Source organism: Anguilla rostrata, chromosome 9 (assembly GCF_018555375.3).
Source record: "Anguilla rostrata isolate EN2019 chromosome 9, ASM1855537v3, whole genome shotgun sequence".
Classification (NCBI taxonomy): Eukaryota; Metazoa; Chordata; class Actinopteri; order Anguilliformes; family Anguillidae; genus Anguilla; species Anguilla rostrata.
Window position 1 is genome coordinate 29,392,440 of NC_057941.1, and position 21,329 is coordinate 29,413,768.

Here is a 21,329-nt window from a genome sequence, read left to right on the forward strand (position 1 = left end):
CAAAGAAAAGTAATTATTCATCCTCTCAAAAAGCTTTTACTAACAAACTTTTAGTAGCATGCACTTTGACACTGTCTTCCATTGCTTCCCCGACCCTCCCCTAACCTAGTATATGGCTGGACCTAACACACGTGATCCGGCCGGCCAATGGTGTAACTTCATAACTCGGCCGACTAATGGTGTAACTTCATCACTCACTCAGTCAGTCAGTCAGTCACAGACATTCACGTTTGTAGGGCTGGCCCCGCTGTTCCGGTCCAGCCAAAAAAAGGTTTTGAGAGATCATGTGCCCCAGTATCTATGTGGGACACTGCGTGTGGCTCCTAGTCATGATTCAATATATTACAACAAACATTAAATAGACTAACATTACATTTACATTCAAAAATCAACTGAATGGAGAGCAGCAGAGAGAAATCATATGTTAGCAGGGCACAGGAGAGCTCATCCATCATTTGACCTAAGTATAAAAATTCCACTATAAAAAGTGGATGCCCCTAAATTACATGCATTTCTGAAATCATTGCCAGACAATCCACTCCATGAAAGATCTTAAGCAGCATATGTGTGGGCTGCTGATGCACATGAACAGAATATAAATTTTGTGCAGGCAATAACTAGGTTTTATGTCCGCCGCTTGCCACAGATTAACAACAGTGAAATGCCTGTTGTCTCATTCTAACAGCTGTGATGAATGCAACGAGTGACAGAGTGGGAAGATTGCTGTCAATAATTAAGTGACAATAAACTTATTGTGGATGGCTGGAAGCGAAAAATAATATCAGTTTACAAATTCAGTGTAGTGGAATGAATACAGTTCCATTGTTGATACAATTTTGTATTACAATAGACTTTCATTTGTATAATATACTATCCCAATGGGTAGTTTGGGCAGAGAAATTTTGGCATAAGATTTGCTGTTCTCAATGTTATAGTACTTGAGTGAAGTATTACCTGCTAATTTCTTTAAATCAAAATCACTAGGTTTTTCCGTGGAAATAAGTTTAGGTATGTAGCATATCAGTTCGTTCTTTAAATTTCATCTCCTATTAGACGCCAACACAGTAGGTGGCGGTATGCACCTCTAAGTTGGTTTACAGGCCGGGAGTAAATCCATTAAAGAAGAATTGCACTTGCTTTTGGGTGGCATATCTTCCTAGTAATGATAAACAGTGGTCGCTGGATTGTGAATAAAGAATTTGACATAAGGTCTTTGTCGATTTAGACTCCGATTTTATGAAGTTTGCGGATTTATGTGCCTACACATTCCCACGTTAATAAGGTAATGAAAGAGCTCTACCTGCATGCGTTTAAATGTGTAACAGTCATGAGTCGTACTATTCCACAGGTAAGGGCTGTTCCTTTTCGGAACAATATGCAAAGAAGCCAGCTAGCTGTTCTCGTTTACGCCATTAATTAACCCCCGACGAAATTAACCCTCCATCAAAATGACAGTCTTGAACTGGCAAAATGCAGGGTTATATTTTTTTAGTTATGCAATTTTATTATAAAGATATGTCTATATTTAATTTCAGTAGACTGCTGCGACTGTGGAAGGCGGACTGGCTTGGGCGGGCTGCAATGGTGTTATAATAGCTTACTAGTAGCCTAAGCATGGCTGTAACGATAGTTAGCGCGTTCACTGTAACAAAGAATCAGGGAGATTTGCTGCATGCACAAAAATGGTTATTAGATGTGATTAACTAACATATTTATCACTCAGTAAGTAACACACGTAAGTGTGTACCACAAATAACCATTAAAAAAATAACCATTACTATTACATTGCTATTTACTGGTGTTTGAATTATGTCGTTTTGTGCCTTGTGATCTGAAACAATAACTCCGAAGAAATGGCTACATGTGAAGAGCCACCTGTGTACTTGTGCAAAACCGGTAAAATTCATTGAGAACTTCGAAACAAGGAATTTCTCCTAGTTTTACATGTATCTAATCTAGTCTATTGTAGGGCAACGTACAGATAGAAAACCTAAAGTGTAAGATTATTCAATCGTAATGCAACACAAATCATTCGGATTTTTTATTTTATTTTTTACTTGTTATTGGTATTTTGAATCGTCTGCCCAAATGTGAATTTGTTCTGATTCTACCCCCTAGTTAACAGTAATTTATCAAGAAAAGTACATTTTTAAACAACATTTTAATACTACACGTTTCAAAAGGTAAACAGCTCTCAAGTGCATTTCAGCAAAATAGCAATAAAAAAGTCTGACTTTGCAGGAATTCTTTGCGTGTAGTTCAATTGCAGCCATCCAGTTGTGGAACCTTTCTGAATCCAGCTCATTACTGATATGCATGACCTTGAGTCAGTGGAGAACTACTCACAATGAGGAGGTAGTCTACAAATTTTAACAATGGGGCACCACCTAAGGGATTTGCCCAATACACCTGCTTCCTCTATCACCCTGTGACTGGGATTGCCTAAGGCTGCGTTTAGTTTTCTAGAGTAATTAACTAAATTACTGTTAAGATTTGTGATTAAATGTCTTAATCAAACAGTGGTATAGATAGTAATGTTGGCTGTTGCTAAAGCCAGGCAAACCAAGCAAAGTAAAAATTGCTCATGTAATTTGGTAACAGATGTGTAACAGTGAAAAGAATGAACAAGAGAAGGGAGTTACACTTTATTTGCAACTTTACAATCACTTCTTGGCGATTATATATGAACTTGTGACGTGTTCCCTTTTTTAATTTGGTGTAGCAGTCAAATTATTCTGAGCTTCCCTCCCCCTCTGTGTCTATACCTGTGGGTCTACCTGGCCTACCTTCTCTTCAATTGTTGCTATTATTGGAGTGGGAAAAACGGCCATGGTAACTTTCTGGACAAAATGTTTGTTTTCTTAATGCATTAATAACTTAGTTTAGCTACAAAGTAGTATCACTCCTGGTTAGTGTCGAAGAGGGAAGCGTAGCTTCAATTCATAAACGATATGTACAACTAAGCTGGTTATTCACCTACTACCGACTATTCTATGAGTGTGAAAAGATAGAGTTGAAAAGTTAGTCGGGGAGGAAAGAGCGAGACCACATGTGGTTGTACTCTATAGGTGGCTAACCAATTCAAACAGTTACACCACAAATGCAACTCCTTTGAAAGATCAGTAATGGAAGACAAATAGAAATACACTGATTCACATTACTCTCAGTGAAGACTGAACTAAACTGTAGCTACTGCCCTGGATGTTTAGTCAGTCTTAATAAGATCCTTCCACATGCATTGTCTTCAGTGGTTGCAGTTGGGTCCTTGAAAGAACACGGTCGTGGCGTGGCAAATTTGTGTAGGTTTCTGGCAGCAGTACGTGCAAGCCGGGGTCCTTTTCCCGTATGCAGTGGCGATGTCCTGCGGTCGTTTGTAAGAAAGCGTGTCCCCCCTTTTTTTTCTTTTTGAGATTATTCAAATTTCTCATGGTCAGTTAACTCAGCTTCCACGTGGGGTGAAGCACAAGGCGAGCTATGTTGGCAGCATGTAGGCTAGTTGCTGTGGAGAGCAGTTTAGATAAGCCTCTACAGTGAAAGCAGCAATGGTAGGTATCCTGCCAGCTGCATAATTCAGGAGAGCTTCACAGAGTTGTGGGAACTCTGGAGACGTGGAAGCTCCATGGACTGTGGATGCTCCCTGAACAGTGTCCGAGTGCCTGGGGTTAGAGGTGCAAGAAAGGAAATGTCGGACAAAAAGCAAGAAGAGAGCAAGCAATTATCATCCCTCACTTTTATTCAGCTGGTGTAGGGGTGGGAACCTTCACACTTGTACTGTGTGATGAGGATTAAGAATGGTGTGCACATGATGTCTTCAGGCGCATGTCATCTTCTTAAAGAGACAGTCACTGTTTGTGTAAGGACTGTCAACTGGCTGTTGGCCTCTACATGGCTACACCTCCCACAGACGGAATGCGACAGAGCTTTGCATCGGTGTGTTGTCAGGGTAGTCCATTGAAAAGTATGTTTAAAATGGACAGTGTGATTCAAAATGCTGCCGAGAACAATCAAATGGTGCTATTATATATTCCAAGCTATTGAAGGCCAGGCAGCTTTAGAACTTTTCTTTGACATCTTGCAATGTAATGTTTCCTAAAAGGAGATCATTAAACAGAATATCACTGTCCCAGATTTTTATGCAGAACGTCCATTTTATCACCTTTATCTGGCTTTAGCCTTGCCCTTTGGCATGTGACAATATTGCCGCCACTGCAAAACCGTCTATTGTAGTGTTAATCGAGCCCCCATGTTTGGGATGGTTCTTGATCACCCTCTCCCAGTCGCTATTCTATAACCGAGTGCTATGGCAATCAGTGGTGACGTGTTGTCATTTGCACTTGTAACCTGCATTGTCCTTATGATAAGTTTACTGAAACTATCTGGGCAGCAGGCATGGTTGATTTGCCAGTTGCATGGTTACACTTTCCTTTTTATTTTTAACATAGCTAAGTTCAAGACTTCTGTAAATCAGAAATAAGAAATCCTATGAATTATTGTGAAGCTATTAATGTTGTTAGGACATGTCAAAGTCCACCTTTTAATTGCACCTGAGAGTCCATGTATGGAACATTTTCTTTCTTGCCTCTTGAGGTTATATTTATTCACACTCATAAAATCAATCAGTGGTTTTCCACAAAATAATGAGTTTGCTTATTTGGCGTCTACAGGCAGGTCAGCAGTGAGGAGGGATAGACAGCTTCGACCACAAGATGTCTGCTTCCTCCTACAGCCCCAATAGTGGCATACGCTTCAAGAGGAGAAAGGCACGCTTCACATTCAGTGAGGTCCACATCCTGCTGGATGAAGTGAGGAAGAACCGTCACATCATCGTCGGCAAGTGCTTTGCAACCGCTCCATATTCCATATGGGGTATTATATGTTGTGCACAAATACTGCAAGAACATAGCTATATTATTTCACTGCCTTTTCACCCCAATTTGGAATGCCCAATTATATTTATTTGTGCCTATTGCTGCAACCTCCTTTGTGGATTTAGGACAGCAGACAAGCATGTTCTCTCTGAAGCATGTGATGTCAGCCACTGCTTCCTGCCACACTAAAATTTGCATGTCAGTCTTGCACTGCCATTGGTGGGAGACATTTTATGTGCAGCTTAACAGGTTTGCAGCACCTGACTAACCATTGGCTGCCAGCCACACTTGGCAATGGCATGGCCTGGATTCATTACCAGACTATGGGGCCCATCCATGCACTAGACCAGTGCCTTAACAGGATCAGCCATCCAGCACTCCCTCTCACAGCCAGATTTTAGAATTTTAGAAATTTCCTTAACAGGAGTCAATGAATTCATGAATGATAAATGATTACAGATTAATCCAACGGTATCTGTAATCATAATTTAACAAAATGCAAGCCACAAACAACACATAACACCCTGCTAAATTTTTGTCTAGTTATAACCTAAAAGCTATATAGTGGATCTTCATCAAAAGTGAAGGCAAAAGTTCTCTGCAGCATGTAATGAACCCTGAAAAAAATCTGATCAAGATTGAGGACTTAAAATCTGATCAAAAAGTACAAATCCAAAAAAAAATCTGAAATCCTTCTATGTATAAATATTTCTGTATACAGAATGGATAAAGATAACAATAATTTCCAGACCACTCATTGGGCCTCATTGACAGAACTTTTCTTAAGTTCTTCTTGCTTTTGTTCTTAATAAAAAATTCCTATGAAAAGCATACACAAATTTTGTGTATATTTTTGGCGTATCAGATTATCAATGCCAAATTCGATGCGTGTGCCCGTTCATGTTGAATAGCATAAGGGGACAGCCTAGCAATCCTATAAAAGGGATGCTGACTTTTGGGTAATGTGCAAATATCAGCCATTCCTCAATCTCAGCAAATTTATCCATGGGGACCCTAAAGGTGCGCTCTCTACCGAAGACATGTTACCTATGTAATCGAAAAGCAGCTAATACGCCAATGTCAAGTAGCCTACTGTGTTTGGCTTGATGCTTGTTGGTCTTTATATATTGCGTGATTGGTCAGTGTGGCAGAAGAGGCTTCAGGGTACACAGCCTTATGTTTTAGTGTGTGTGCTTTGTGCTCCTAGGTGGAGTGACATAGCTCAGTTTTTCTGCCCTTTCATACTGCAGCTACCATATTACTGCTACCTTTTAACTGCAACTGACAGGAGGCTTCTGTGAGCATAGCTCAGAGAAACATGATGACATCATCTTGAGTTTCACTCTTTGTGCCCATTTCATCTGGCAATGGTATTTTGGCATGCCCAGTAGCCTCTGGTACTGGAGAGTGCACTCCTCTGCAAGGATGCTATACCGTTTGAGGACTCAAGTCATCTTTCATATTCAAACAGTTTTTTGAGTTGGTGCTGAGGAAGGGGTGGATTCTCTGGATGCTGTACTTGAGTGTGCTAGACCAACATTTCACTGTGATGTTCCTGAAGAGGGACAGTGTATTGTCCAGTACCACTTTAAGGTTCCTAGCAGAAGAGGTTGACTTTGAGGTACCACCCAGAGTGAAAGTTCAAGCGGGGCGAGCAACTCAGTTTTAGCTAAGTTGATCTTCAGGTGATGGTTTGCCGACAAGGTGAGATTCGAGCTGAAACAATGTATCGGAAGGAGGAAAGAGAATAGAAGTTTGTGTAGTGTGATAAGGCAGTTCCGTCATTTCCTGTCTTTGGCTAAGAGACTTAGTATAGAGAGGAAGGTGCAGCAGGACAAACTGTGAGTCAAAAATACGAGTTCAAGGCGGTGAATTCTTTCTGAAGGCCCTGTATCTCACTCATCTCCATTTACTACAGTTGCTTTTTCCATTCTTTCCTTTAATAATGTTAATATTGCTTTCCAACAACAACTGCCGCACAGATAACACACCTCAGAACCTTCTCCTTTGCTTTTCCAAGGTTCCTGAGTTTGTGCGTTTGTGTATTTCCCACAGGCAAGTTCAACCGAGGTGTACCAACAGAAGTAAAGAAGCACACTTGGGCAGCGATTACAGCCTGCATCAACGAGATTGGAGAATGCCAACGTGAGGTCATCGAGGTTATCAAGAAATGGTCTGATCTGAAGTGTGACACTAAACGTAAGGTAGCTGCTATTCGGGCTGGGGCAGTCCCTTACAGAGGTATGAACTCTTACCTCTCCCGTGAACTCTCTCCCATTGAGAACATCGTCCACCAGATCCTAGAGCTCGATGGCAAACGTGGCAGACTGCCAACATCTGACAGGAACGTCTACTCAGGAACGGGCTGTAGAGAAGAGGAAGAAGGAGATGAAGAAGAAGAAGAGGAGGCTGTGACCCTAGGCATACCCTTTTCATCTGTCGACAACTCAAACAATGGCGAGATAAATGTCCCCACAATACCACTTCCTCCCCATCCCCATGGAATGCCTGTGCCCTTGTCTGTACCGATGTCTGTGCCACCGTCAGTGTCTGTACCTTTGTCCGTACCCATGTCTGTACCTACGTCAGTGTCTTTACCCTTGCCTGTGCCCACTTCTGTGTCTGTGCCTATGTCCATACCTCTGTCTATACCCATGCCAGTGTCAATGTCTATGCCCCCTGTCTTATTATTACATAAAGAGGATCATGCTGTACCCTCTCCAGTGTACTGCGTCAGATCTCGTGAGTCACTCTTCTGAGTGTCATTGTACTCTGTCTTCTGGTACAGTTGGGAACATATGAAACTGCTAGGAAATGGCAGCACGCAGTCTTATTCTGTAAAGTTTATTATACTAATAGGATCCCTTATTGGATGAAAGCTTGAAAGGTAGGCACAATGTTTTACTGTTTTATCAAGAGGACACACGAGGTACAGATTTCATTGATCATGTTGTCTGTGCTTTCAAATTTATCCTCATCAGAATGCGAGCTTTAATTTCCGTTCTTTCACAGATTTGGCATAAACAGTCCTATTATGGAGTTGAGACGCTTGCAAAAAATTTCACATTTTTTAATGTGTTATTTTTGATTAAACTATGAAGAGTTATCTGTTCTTGGTACCTACGTTCATAATATAGACTAACCAGTACAAATTGCACATTCATGCTGTCACGTGAAATCTCAATGTGTTTCCAAAACATGGACATGCTTCTGGTTTGACACCTGTATTGTATATTTAAGGAAAATTCAAAAATCAGTTTCTTTTTCATTTTTTTGCGAGTGAATACAAATACTCAGAACATGATACATTTATTGCCCCATTTTATGAGATGGCACCCCTGAAAATGAAAAGTTCCAAAAGCAGGCCTAGTTTGCACTCACATAGTCTTTAATTACAATATAAGTATGATATGCAGTGTATGAAAACAAATCAAGCTTTAAGTAACAACATGTAATGAATGAAATGGGGTGAATTCTTTCTTTATTCAGCAAAAAAGGAATTTTCATGGTTTGGAAATTTTACCTACTTATTTTATGTATTGTTTTCTCTCTTACATTATATAAGCATAAGCAAATTTAGGAAATGTATCAATTTTATTAGTCTTAAACAACATTGAGTATAGATGTCTAATTTCAGTTTGTATATGTAATTTTTTCCATTTCCCTTTTATAATTAGGAGACACCTCCCATTCTCCTTTTGAGATGCAGTATGAAATAAGTTATGAAGGTAAGTCAAATTATATTATGTACATACACCTTTCATTAGTTTCTATATGCATACAATAATCCAAGTTTGGCAAGTTGTTTTAACTTTAATTACAGTCTTTACATTTTGTAATTCCATTTCTAGAGATTCAGTTCCAGTTCAGTATTTAATCATTTAATAATCGTAATTTTAATAAACTGATATCAGGAACTGCATTTTAATTTCAGAAGATTTCTAGGTTTACTGCTTTCACATCAGTAAGAGAAACAGGCATTCCATATATCAGAAATACATTTTTTACCACAAATATTTTTTATTCATAATCTCAGAAATGGGATTTTTACTTGCAATAATGAAAATTCATGATACCACTTCAGAAAGTCACCTTACTGGATTGAAAATACAGCAAAAATTTTCCTACATTAGTATTAAATAGCTAGTGGGGCTGTGGTGATTAAGTCTAATGTGTCTAAGCAAATTTGACAATTAATCTGCCTGTTTTTGAAGATCCAGTGTAGTGCCCAATGAGCTATATTGTATGCCTACAGAAATGGGAAAAATATTTTCTTTCTGCTATTCCAGTTGCATAAAGGAATATAAAACTTTGTAAAAACAAGTAATCATTTTATTTCACTCCTTCAGACCAGGAGCTGCAGCTGATGGACTCTGATGAGGAGTACCAGGAGAGAGCTCTGCCACCCCCGAACCTCCCAGAGGATGAGCATCACCCGGCCAGCCTAGGCCACGTCACCGCTTCAGCTACAACCAGCCATCCCGCGTCATCCTCCTCTTCATCGTCTGGGGCCCGGAAGCAGTCGCAGCCAGCCCTGAGCGCTCAAGACAAAATAGCCCACTGTACAGCGCTCAGCATCCAGGAGCAACACAACACCAACGTTCTGCTGGAGACGGTGTCCCGCTCCCTGGAACTGCTCTCCGAGTCCGTGCAGCAGCTGGCGGAGACCCAGCAGGAGTTTGTGCACGACTCCCTGCAGCTGCAGAGGGAGACGGTGCACATCCTGCGCGACTTTGCCACCGGAGCCCTCGCCCTCATGCACGACAAGCTCAATGGGCGGCCTGCACTGTAACCACCACCAACAGGGCCTCAAGTCCCTGTTTATAGAGCTTTCCAACCACATATGCACTTGCTCCTGTGAAGCAAGGAGGCAGGACAGAGAGACATTTAAAGTATGAGAGGGGTTATATACATCTGGGTTTTAACACTGGTCAGCTTTTGTTCGTAAATTATGGATGGCACTCATTTCAATGGTGAGAACACCCAGTTCTTGCATAAGGGCCAGCTTTTACTGAAGTGCATGGCTCTTGGTTTTATTTTTTCCTTTTGATTGATGTCTGTGGCCGGAAATGGCCTAATATTCCAGTTTTCCTGCTGCTTGGATGCTAGTCTGAGGTCATTAGACATTTGTAATATATTTTGTAATATATTTATGTTTGTAATATATTTTATAAAGCAAAGGCCGACGTAGAGGGCAGTGGTTTCGACAATCATTCCTTTGAAAATGTATTCACAACCCTTTTATGACAGCAGGCATTAACAAGAATTCCAGCAAACTGAAGATGCAGATTTATCTGGGACATTTCTTGTCCATATAATGGTCTACAGTATATCACAACTGCTGTATTTTAATATCTCCTGATGGTTTAAATGTGTTTGTGTAACAGGTAGGGTGAATTTCAGACTGATCAACCAGTCATTTTTCAGTTCTAGATCCAAGATGGAGATGGTGCTAGTAGTGGTTTCTTATATTTGTACAAACATTAAGATGTCCTGTTATGACATCTGTACTCATAAGTTCACCAAGAAACATGGAACAAAGTGATTCATGAATGTGTGTTCTGTAATAAATGTTGTCATTTAAAAAAATATCACCTGCTCGGATTATCGGATTATGCTTATGGCTCAATAAGAAGTGATAGTTTTATATTTATATTTATACAGTTTATATATATCTGCGCAGACTGTTTGGTGTATCATCCAGGTGAGACTTAACAGTTTTTCACATAACTGGTACCATTTTTCACTGAGCAACCAGAAAGTCAGAGAGGGAATATTTGGTGAAAATGTTTATACATGTGTAATGTGTATTTATAAGGGTGTGTTCCTATTAAATCAACTTCAATTTTTGGATTTGAATGAAGAAAAAATTAATTATTTTTTGCTGTTTGTCTCAATCAATTCATCAACTCGTAAAAACTATGCAAGCATTATTGAATTATGGATTGTCCTGTGGAAAGCATTTTGAAAGTTGCACAAAACCTTTGCTCTGAAAGACCTTCTACAGATATTCTTCAGGCATTTCTTTTAAGTGATGTTAAATTAAGAGGGTGAGCATAACATTTCACCCTGCCACAAGCATAAGTACATTTAACAAAACACGGTTACTATTACTAGCTGTCTGAAACAGTGAAGGATACGGTAAATTTAAAATGTATAACAAACAAGTAGCCAACTATCAGGAACCAATACAAAAAGAAAGAATATAGGTCACCTGTTGATGGGAACCTCCAAAATGAGCAGACTGATTTTTTTTTTTGAGTACTTGCAATTGCGATTGGAATTCTCTCAATGAATTAGGTATTCATTCCTCCTCAGATGTTTCACCCAGTTGCCTGTTAACCCCATACTGCTAGCGGATCTGAAAAAATGTCTCCTGAAACTGAATATTCAGTCCTCGAATGGACTCCCAAGTGCGTCCATCATTAAGTTCATTTCCTTCAAAGTTTTTTTTTTATTTAATTTTTTACATGATCTATGCTGCATGGTAGAAATTCAATACGCTCAGCTTCTTGACCAAGAGTTGCTCATATTTGCATCAGCCATCTCCTTGAAATGCTTTAACACTAAAGATCCATTGGCGTACAAGGCCTTGGCTACTGCGCAGCCAGGAAGGGTGGAGCAAGAACAGAGTAGTTGATTTTTCGTTCTGGGGCACTGTCCATTCAAGTGTTTCTGCTCCCTGGAAGTGCTGGAGAACCATGGAGAGCGCTGGCCTCTCTCACTGCCAGGGAGACTGGTGTGCCCTGTTGTAAAAATCACAGCTGATACCCACTGCCTAATTGTTGGACTGTATAAAGGCCTGCTCCTTACGTCTTTGGGGAGAGAGAGAGAGACCGTTGTCCTGGCAACAGTCACCACAATTGCCTGATTGGCAAGCCTTTGGGACTCTTTTTGTTGTTCCTTTTGGAAGCTGTGCCTTTTTATTCTTATGGGATCTGTGATTTTGATGTCACATTTTTCGTTGTTACTGTTCTTTGTTCCTTGGCCGGGGTAAACAAAAGGCAGTGAGACCTCAGTTTTATTTCCTTGTCTTGTTCATCCGCCGCCTGACACTGACAATCCCAGCACCGCACCACATCGCAGGAATGTGGAGACAGCATCCCCTGGTGGTCAATAGTAAAAAGAACATTTCCTCATTCCTTTTTATTGTATCTTTTTACCATTTCGATTTGGGAAAAATAGGCAAAGCCAAGGTGTACCGACGGTCCAGCAGCCTTCTAGGCCAGCTTTACAAAAAGGTAGGGAGCTGGAAATATATATAGTTTGGCTACAGAAGTCTGGCAAGGACTTGGGATGTCTGGCCCTAGGTGGACCTCCATGTGCGGACATGGAGCTATAAGCCAGGGGCTGAAGGAGACCCCAACCTCAGGACAACAGCGATCTGATTGTGCTCTCTAAATAGTTATTATAATGTATTCTATTGGACCTTTATGTACATAATCATTTGTGGAATCAAATATGAAGTTATGGTTGTATGATATGTCCAGAATAATTAATTTGTTAACTTTGAAAGGAAATCCCTGTAAAGAATGTATGATTCATTTTAAACCTTGGCACCCTTTATTTTCTCACAATATACTTTGGGCTGGAACCTCAAAACCTAGCTCAACAACTCTACCTTGGAACAAAAGAAAAAAATAATAATTAAATAAAAAAAATAAAAAACTGTTTATACATTTATCACACACAGAAACCAAGATCCGAATGTTCTGGAACATGACCATTCTAGAAACTAAAAATGCGAACAGCTTACTGAGACAAACAGAAGTAATATGATTTCAACCTTACTAGTCATTTACTGAAAACAAACACAAAGGAACACAAAAAAATACCTTTGAACATTAAAGCAAAAATCAGCTTTTGCTTCCCCATCAGTGGCCAAAGCTGTCCACCAGTTCTTTGGAGTTCCAGGGCCCTACGTTGTTTGCCATGAACTGCTCGTTGACCAAGGCTTTGGCAGTCTGGTAGAGGTGGGCGGACATCTTAAATAAAGCACAATCAGACCCCACAGTTTTAATTCCAAATGCTAAATCCCAAACAGAGCATCTGAAAAACCCTTATGGCATAAGCATGCCATAATGTAGGCAAGCTAAATAATTATTTAATATATATAGCAAGCTAGCTATGCAAGCTGCATATTTAGCTAACTAAGCAGTTCCATAGCTACCCAAATGCTTAATCCCTGTTAAAAAGAATGGACTGAATGTACACAGTAACAAATAGACAAAACCTGTTTGAGGCAAGTTGGGTTGGGTGATATACCGGAACAATAATTATTGAATGCTATCACTATCATCGCCACCAAGTCATGTACTGCCTTTCATTTAGTCTTTTTTTTAAATTTAATTGTACCAGATGTGGTCGTAAACAACCAAACTTCAGAGGCCGCATGAAATGCTTCCGGGTAAAAAATAACTACCAGCATAGTTACATCATAAATACACTGGCTTGTAGACACAAGATCAACTGTACGCTGCCAGATTTAATTATATCAGGAACCACACCTTTTTAAAGGCACCTGCTTTCGGGATGCTTGCTATCCCTCAAAAAACTACACACCTTTGTATCATGGTAGGTGGCCAGACCCAGCAGGTCTTGATGGTTCCCTAGCTTGGCGATTTCTCGAAAGATGCTGAAGAAAGCTCTCTTGCACAGTCTGCTGGTGAAACCTGGGCCACTTATGAAGGGGGACCTGTCAAAGAAAAAGGTAATGGAACCATTAAATCAAATCTAAATATATTTCATTACAACAGCAACAACCATGACCCTTGTACTGGCATAGTATCACAAGTAAAACTTTGGTATTATGACATCATTACACTGTCTGCCTCCAGAATGATTCTGTACTGTAATAGCCAAAAGCTGGACTGTAGTCATTTTTATGAAGGCTTACCCCTCAGTAGTGTGGCCATTGGTACTGTCCAGTATTTCAATGCTGGGGTCACCCAGGCACCAGTTGAGGCTGAGGTTCTTGCAGTGGGTTGAGCAGACCAATGGCCCGACGTTTTCCCCACTGAAGAAGAATATCTTCTGGTGCCTGAACGGGTGGGTCAGCTGGCCCAGCCACCCCTCACCCAGCCTCTTGTTGATGGTGTCGGACACTTTCTCTGAGTAGTGGCTGGAGCCTCCTGAAGAGTGGAAGAGAGATCGATCAATTTGTATTTTAGGATAGCAGCGCTTACACCGTATGCCGTATCCAGTGCCCAGAAAACAATGCCTGTCCCTCACCCAGGACCACACTGGTAATGTAGAGTGGCTGAATGAAGTGGCTCAGCAGCGCACCCTGCAGGCCGGTCACCGCCCAGCGACACAGCTTGTCGCTGTCCGACATGCAGCATATGCGCGCCCCCCAGGTACTGGGGTGCAAGAAGACAGCGGGGATGAGAGAGCCCTTGGCATGACACTGCAGCTTCAGGGAGGTGTAACAGCTCAGGGACAACTGCCTACGGAGAGAAACGGTTTCCCCATGTGACCTCATAACAACAATGTATATACTGCATTTGCAACCCGCAACAGATACAGCTCAGTATGTTTCAAAGCTTAAAATAATGGCTTACTTACGTTAGAATGCACTGTGCAGCCCCCTTAGGGGTTTGGTTGGTGTAGAGGTGCAGATAGATTTTTGGCTTGAGTTGAAGTAGATGGCTATCAGATGTGCTTTCATAAATTGACCTCTCTTTGCAACTGGGGTCATCACTGAAGAACAGGAGCAGTTGCTTGAACAAAAACCTAAATAAAAATAATAGTGGTCACCCTTTTTTCTGCACCCCATTCTCTGTACGTATCCCCGTATTTGTGGTCCGTGCAAATCTACAAGGATTCTAGGTCTATGACTGTGCCCGTTTGTGTGGCTTCACAGCCACATGAAATCCCAGTGGTAGGGATGGAATAGTGGGCAGAAACTCTCTGATCAGTGCAAATCTTGTTCATGAAATTAAAAATTGTGTTTTTGTTCGTACAACAGGTCAAATAAGCTCATAAGATGCCTGCATTTCGCAATCAGGGGTTAGCACACCATTGTAAAAAGCTTTAGAAGCCAAATGGGAACATTCCATTAATCTCTTTAAGAGAGTTTCCTTCATTTTGGATTCCACTAGGAAGAACATCAAGTTTGGTCCATACTCCAGTCGCGACTAACTGCTTAAAAATAATAACCATCTGAAATCTTGAATTTGGGGATAATAGGGATTAAATACAGTCAAACTAAAATGTCGCTATTCCAAGCAACCATGAGCAACTTTTTTTGTAAAGATTTGACAGGGAAATTTAACACAACAGTCCTGAACCTGCAATTAAAATGTAGCTAAATCTGAGGAGGAGGATGGTACGGCTCTTCAAAATGGAAACGGAGGGATCCCGCAACTACCACACAGCCCACACTGTAAAGAGACGGGAAAAGGCACGCACCTCCGCAGCGCTCGGCGGGCAATGACAATGGCGTGGCAGTCATGTACCACGTGCCCGCTGAAGCAGATCCAACCGCTGCAGCTGGACTTCCCTGTTCCCAGGGCAACCACCTCGTACTGCTCGCAGGGCTGCCCGTCCGTGTCGGTCACCTCTGAGAACACGCGTGAACAAAAGTGCAAATTAGAAAGATTTTATATCAATCGGTAGGCTTCCTAACTGGTGAAAGTGTTGACATGTGGCCACAGAAACTAACCATTTGGTAGATAATGAAGAATTCAAAGACAAAGCAAATGATAGCAAACGACCTGGCATTGTTAAAAAGTTTAAAGAAAAAATTATGAAAGAACTTAAACGCATGTGTTAAGAAACCTAATTAGGAGTCTATTGATTTGCCTCAGTCTTCAATTTGATCAGTTAACAAAATGTCTAAAATCAAGACTAAACTAATGAAGAGAAAATAACTTTAAAAGCAAATCGTATCAAACCACCTGTGATGCAGGGACTGAAATCCCTGCCTGTGTCCGTATGCGGGCTGCAACGACTCCTGACGTCACCTCTCTGAGCAGGAGATGATTTCAGCACTGTGGACAGCGCCGGCAGTCCCAGGAAGCAATTTTGAAAATATTTTATAAACGATTAATTTGTGGTGGACTCACCTCTCTCCAACACAAAGGCAGCGAAGGAGCTTTTGCAGCTGTGGAACTCGGGGCACTCCTGCAGTAAACGGTCAAAGCGCTCGCTGCAAACGGCCGCGGTCCTGTGTTTGTGCCAGTCTGTGTACCCCGCTGAGGGACAGGGAAAGAGGCTCAGTGCATCAAACTGTCACAGTTTCAATAAGCTTTATATCTCTCAGCGAGAACAAGATCAAAATCGGTGGCGAGCATGACCAGTAGCTGAAGGAAAACAAATTAAATGCTACAAAATACAGAGTATTACCCCATTAATGACCACGTCTGCAATATTACAGATTGATTCCATTGCAGTTTCACCATTGCACAAATCATTTCGGTAATCACTTCAGAATGATGTTGATACAAACAGTTTACATGACGACAGCCTTCAGTTATCAAGATGATGCACCACTCTTCTTAACAGAACATCTTTTGTCAAAATGAACAAACCGCACCTCCAGTTCTGTTACTCCTCTTGGGGCTGCCTTCCAGCTTGTCCTGTCCTCTGTTGAAGAACTGCCCGTGAGAACGGTTGTCCAGGGCATCGACACGGTACACGTCGCATTGGTCCTCCTCCGCCGAGTCATCTTCGAGCATGTCCTTCACCTTGTGACAACTGTCCTGCAGTAGCATGTGTGGCACCTCACTAACCAGCTCCAGTTCTGGAGTTACTAGGGCATCACTGAACACGTGCCTTTCAAAGTCACCTGACTTTTTCCGGGAGGAGTGACCTCTAGCAGACCCCGAGATAACCTCTCGCTCAGAAGGGAAACGCATCAGACAAGCGGCCATTCGCGGCAGCCGTTTGCTCTCCATATTCCTGTCCTGATCCCCCATTAAGCTGAAGAAAAGACAAGGGAATGGGAAAGAATGTATAAGAAAGGAGCTCAGATATCAATATAAGCTACAAGGACAAGTGATGTGTATAAGTGTATAGGGTGACTTATGACAATATTATGATGCTAGTGAACTGAAAGAATTATTTAGTCCGTCCAAATACATTGCTATCAGGAGAGCAATTTGGGCCAAGGATTAACACGTAGTTTTATGACGGGTCTTGGTTTCAATAAGCCAACCAAGCATTCACTGAATCTTACACCAAACAAGCATTGCATCGAATGTTCGACAAACCCAAGTATTCCAGACCCCACACAGATATTTGGAGGTGCTATTCAACGATAAGCATGATTTTGAACGAATTAACAAACAAAACGGTTAAACCTAATCTAAATTGTTAAAATAAAACCGACCGTCTTACCTTATAAAACCCGTTGCATATACGCTAATTTTTCAACAGCTGTATAGGGAGTTCTAAACTCCCCCCGATGAATTCCAAACTTCATACGTGTATCGTCATTTGTTACCTAAAACTGGCGAGCGCACTCATGCAGTAAATTGGTTAAAGCGAACGAAACTTACCGCGGAGAACGCGACGCTGTCGAACTGAACACAGACAGCTAGCTGATCAGCCATTGCACATTGCCTAGCTTTTATTCGCATAAACTACGTTAAATAAACTCAGCGTTAAGCACAGGAAACGAATCTGCAAAAGCTCGCTAACTATTTAACTAAATACTACAGTGAAAAGGATTTGGGTGTCCGTTTATCCTTATGCTTGACTGTGGCTTACCTTGCGCACTCCAGCTGTACGTGAAAGCGTCAGAACAAAGTTCCCGCTTCAAACATAGCCCACTGGTCATGCGCCATAGTCAGTATCCCTGCCAAAGCTTAAAGACAAATGCGAAATTTCAGCCTCATAAGTCGTGTTGTCATTCCACTCATGTTCGTTAGCATTTTCGAGACTTCTCGATCAGAAACATAGGCGGCCTATGGGAGAAATTATTTTAAAAAAATAGCTAATGTGGCTGCCGGTTAGGCAATATAAAGTTTTACGCATGTATTGATTTCAGGATGTATATTCCTATGTTATACCAGTTTGCAGAAACAGCTGTTTGTGTCGAGTCAACCCATTTCGGCAATGCAAACGTGGACAATCAGTGGTAACCAACACTTCCGGGAGATCTACCGTCCTGTGGGTTTTCACTCCAACCCTTACAAAGCACATGTCATTCAACAGCTGGACATCCTTGTTGAACTGCTCATTAGTAGGGGCAGGTGTGTCAAATTAGGGTTGGTTACTACTGGTCTAAATGATAAAGGGATGTTTTGAAATTGTCTTTAAAACCCATTCTTTTTTTTGCATAAAAATCATGTGGGATGCAGGTGACTGTAACAATTAATGATATACAGGAGCCAATAATTGTGGTCTTCAGAAAAATTAACTCAGCATCTTAAAAGTTTTCTAGATATAAATGAAATTAAGACACTGAAACTTTTGAAGGGCAAATTTGAACTCGTAGATTTGAATAACCAACAGTTTTAAAGAATTTGTCCACCTCATACAAATATTACCACTAAAGGTAATGTGTGTTACAGAGGGTGGGATAAGATTATGGCATTAGATGACCCAGAGCACTCCTACATTTTGAGATGCAACTGGCGGTGTAGTTTGCACACCATCAGTACCACACATATCAGCTCCTAATGTCCTATCATACATGCATTTATGATAACTGATGAGCATACACAAAGTTCTGTAGAGAATATGTACAATTAGAAAGCAGGAGTGGAAATTATTTAAAATACATGACCAAATGGCAAGTGATAGATCAGTTGTACTCTTACAGACATCCATACCAGTCTTCAAAAATAACAATATGGACACAAATCTCCAACGTTGATGGAGAATAGTAACAGGGAGTGATACATGGAAAGACTTTTTGCATTTTTCAATCATGCAAAGGTCATCTCATGTGACAAGCAAGTGATTTGCGTAAAAAAACAATACACTGGAAAAGATGATCATTGTAAAGCGGACTGTCAGGTTTGTCAGTTTGTTCAAGAATGATCTTACAGGGAGAACCCAATGTATTTTCACAAAATTGCATTAAGCAAACATCCTTAGGATAAACAGAGGTGTAGCTCAGAACTCAATTTTGGCACTTGTACTCTTTTCCATTTTTATAAATTATTTGGGAAATCCTTAAAATCAGCCAACGTACATACATCTCTATGCTGATACTGTAATTTATACAGAAGCTTCTCTTCCAACACAAGCAGTGAAAGATCTTCAATCTTCATTCTTACCTCTGCAGACCAGCCTTCATGATCTAAAAGTAATGTAAAAGAATTTCATGTTCACTCTCAAGATTACTGACCTTAGCATCACCACATCTGGACGAACACCCATCAAAAGCTTGTCTTCCTACAAATACTTGGATATTTGGTTGGATGACACCCACCCACCCAAGTTGTCATTTGACACCCATATAGATTTACTTGTCAAGAAGCTAAAAGTGAATTGGGTTCACTCCTCTACTTTTATCTTTGTTTGTTTTGAAGCAAAGATTAAAAAAAATAAAAACTGTCCTAGCCACCTAACTGCCTGTCATTGATCTTGCCGATGTGATGCACTCTACTTACTTTATTTTACGAAAACTTGAGTCAGCGCCATGCCTCCTCATGGTTTATTACAAATGCTAATTCATTGACGCATCACTGCACATTATAAAAATTGGTAGGCTGGACCTCTCTGTCTCTTCAGAGACAGCACCGTTTCTATATGTTTCTGCATAAGACCAATTTTCTAAGTATAAAAGGTAGGTGAAATTCTTGACTCCTCAACAATGCCACAGCAGCACAATAAAATTAACTTGAATGATGAAAAAGCAAAACATCAGAATTAGACATGCACATGATGCAATAGTTAGGGGTCCAATCCCGTAGGGCTGAAACCCTTTTATTTTTGTGGTTGTTTATTATAATCATCATCATCAAAATTAATTGCATTTATATAGTACTTTTCTCGTACTCAAAGCGCTTTACAGTGATGCCGGGGAAAATCGCCATAACCACCACAAATGTGCAGCACCCACCACACATCAGCCAGGGTGAAGAGGGAGAGAACAATTTTAAATCAGGGGACGACTACGTGGCAGGTTGAGAGAGCCAGGTTGGGAATTTATCCAGGATGCTGGGGAACCCCCTGCCAAAAATATATTTAAGACCTATATATATATCTTCAACAGGTAGAAAGCAGAGAGAATTACAGATAGAGAAGGAAACACAGCTCAGAGGGTGAGGTCTCTGGGACTCAAACCCCTACCCATGCAAGGACTCATATGTGGTTTATGCATTGGCTGCCCTGTGGGCTGTGCCACTGTATTGATTTCATTATGGGTTGATATGGGAAATAAATGGCTTGCTTTTTGTTTTTATTTTTTCTTTTTTGTTACTAAATAATTGGAAGAGCCCAGTATGCTGTATTTTGAATAACTATTTTTGTGTATTCAACCCTGTTTTCCCCTAGAGGTATAATTTGACAGGAACTCTTCACCCTGCCTAGTTAAACAATCAGTGGTGAAGCGTAACAGGCCCCAGCATCCACATGATTATCCTTGGCCCCAATTTGTTCTATTTAAAATGTTTTTGCTACAAACATCATGGTTTGTTGCACCTTGTGCTTCAGTTACACTTGTGTGGGACAGTTAACACTTCTGGGTATCTTTTTATGACTGCTAGAAGATATTGTCGGGAACTATGGTTCATTCTTGCCAGTAAGGTTTCATTGTATCTTTGTGTGAGCTCAGGCGCACCTACACTAACAAAATTGTCTCTTCAGGCACTTACAACAGCTAAGTCAGCTGATTTCAGACTTCAGCCAGTCTCGAGCCCACGGCTCAGTCAAACCAAATTCACGTGAAGCAGCTTGAACTAAAACCTGCACTCACAAGATCCGTGTTGGGAAAGAATGATGTAGGCCAGCTGAGGGCCAGCCAGGTTCACACGAGAAAACAGCTCCAGGAGCCCCATAGCAGTGACAGACAGCAGCTGAGCAGAGATGTTGAAAGACTCAGTTTAGAACTGTTTAACTGGTCCCCAAAGCACATTTTTGGAATACACCTCTTTGCAGGCCATTGGCATGCATTGAAGCATGATCATTGGAAAAGTGATTTGTGTCTGACAAATGGCAAAGGCAACAACAGGAAGGAGGATGTAACATCAGTCAAAGTTCAGAGATACTGAAAGAGCATAACCACGTGTTTTTGGAAAAAGATGTATGAGTGTATTCATTCTGGGTAAAGGCAGGTGTGTATGAAACACAAGCCTGCTTATCTTTTATTGGAAAATGACTGCTTGTAATTTAACTGATATCAAGCACAATGTCTCTGTCCTCTACAACTTATAATTTTGTCCCCACAAAATACATACTCAAGTAGAATGTACTTTTTCATGCTGCTGGATGATCATAGTAGTCTACGTGCATTAAAAACATGGGAATGGTTTTGTATTGCAGAATAGCAATCATAAATATCTTTCT

At 40.9% G+C, this 21,329-nt stretch overlaps 2 protein-coding genes across 6 annotated transcripts; one reads left to right on the forward strand and one right to left on the reverse strand.

Annotated features, from left to right (window-relative positions):
• The first annotated feature begins 1,123 nt into the window (after positions 1-1,123).
• Positions 1,124-10,459, forward strand: zgc:153990 (uncharacterized protein LOC768125 homolog). The gene is made up of 5 exons (XM_064349422.1): positions 1,124-1,282; positions 4,665-4,830; positions 6,924-7,610; positions 8,546-8,596; positions 9,218-10,459. The coding sequence occupies exons 2-5, from the start codon at positions 4,707-4,709 to the stop codon at positions 9,658-9,660; spliced, it is 1,305 nt and encodes a 434-aa protein (XP_064205492.1). The 5' UTR covers positions 1,124-1,282; positions 4,665-4,706; the 3' UTR covers positions 9,661-10,459.
• Positions 10,460-12,412: 1,953 nt separating this feature from the next.
• On the reverse strand, positions 12,413-18,006 carry adad2 (adenosine deaminase domain containing 2). Of its 5 annotated transcripts, XM_064349380.1 has the most exons (10): positions 17,882-18,006; positions 17,580-17,676; positions 16,405-16,790; positions 15,935-16,063; positions 15,279-15,429; positions 14,433-14,600; positions 14,100-14,314; positions 13,765-13,999; positions 13,431-13,563; positions 12,413-12,853 (listed from the first exon to the last, which is right to left on the reverse strand). In XM_064349380.1, the coding sequence occupies exons 3-10, from the start codon at positions 16,784-16,786 to the stop codon at positions 12,743-12,745; spliced, it is 1,524 nt and encodes a 507-aa protein (XP_064205450.1). In that variant the 5' UTR covers positions 16,787-16,790; positions 17,580-17,676; positions 17,882-18,006; the 3' UTR covers positions 12,413-12,742. The 5 variants fall into 5 exon arrangements, with proteins under 5 accessions (XP_064205450.1, XP_064205449.1, XP_064205453.1 ...); XM_064349379.1 differs by having other exon boundaries at positions 17,580-17,984; XM_064349383.1 differs by having other exon boundaries at positions 13,376-13,563; positions 17,580-17,984.
• Between the last annotated feature and the right edge of the window lie 3,323 nt (positions 18,007-21,329).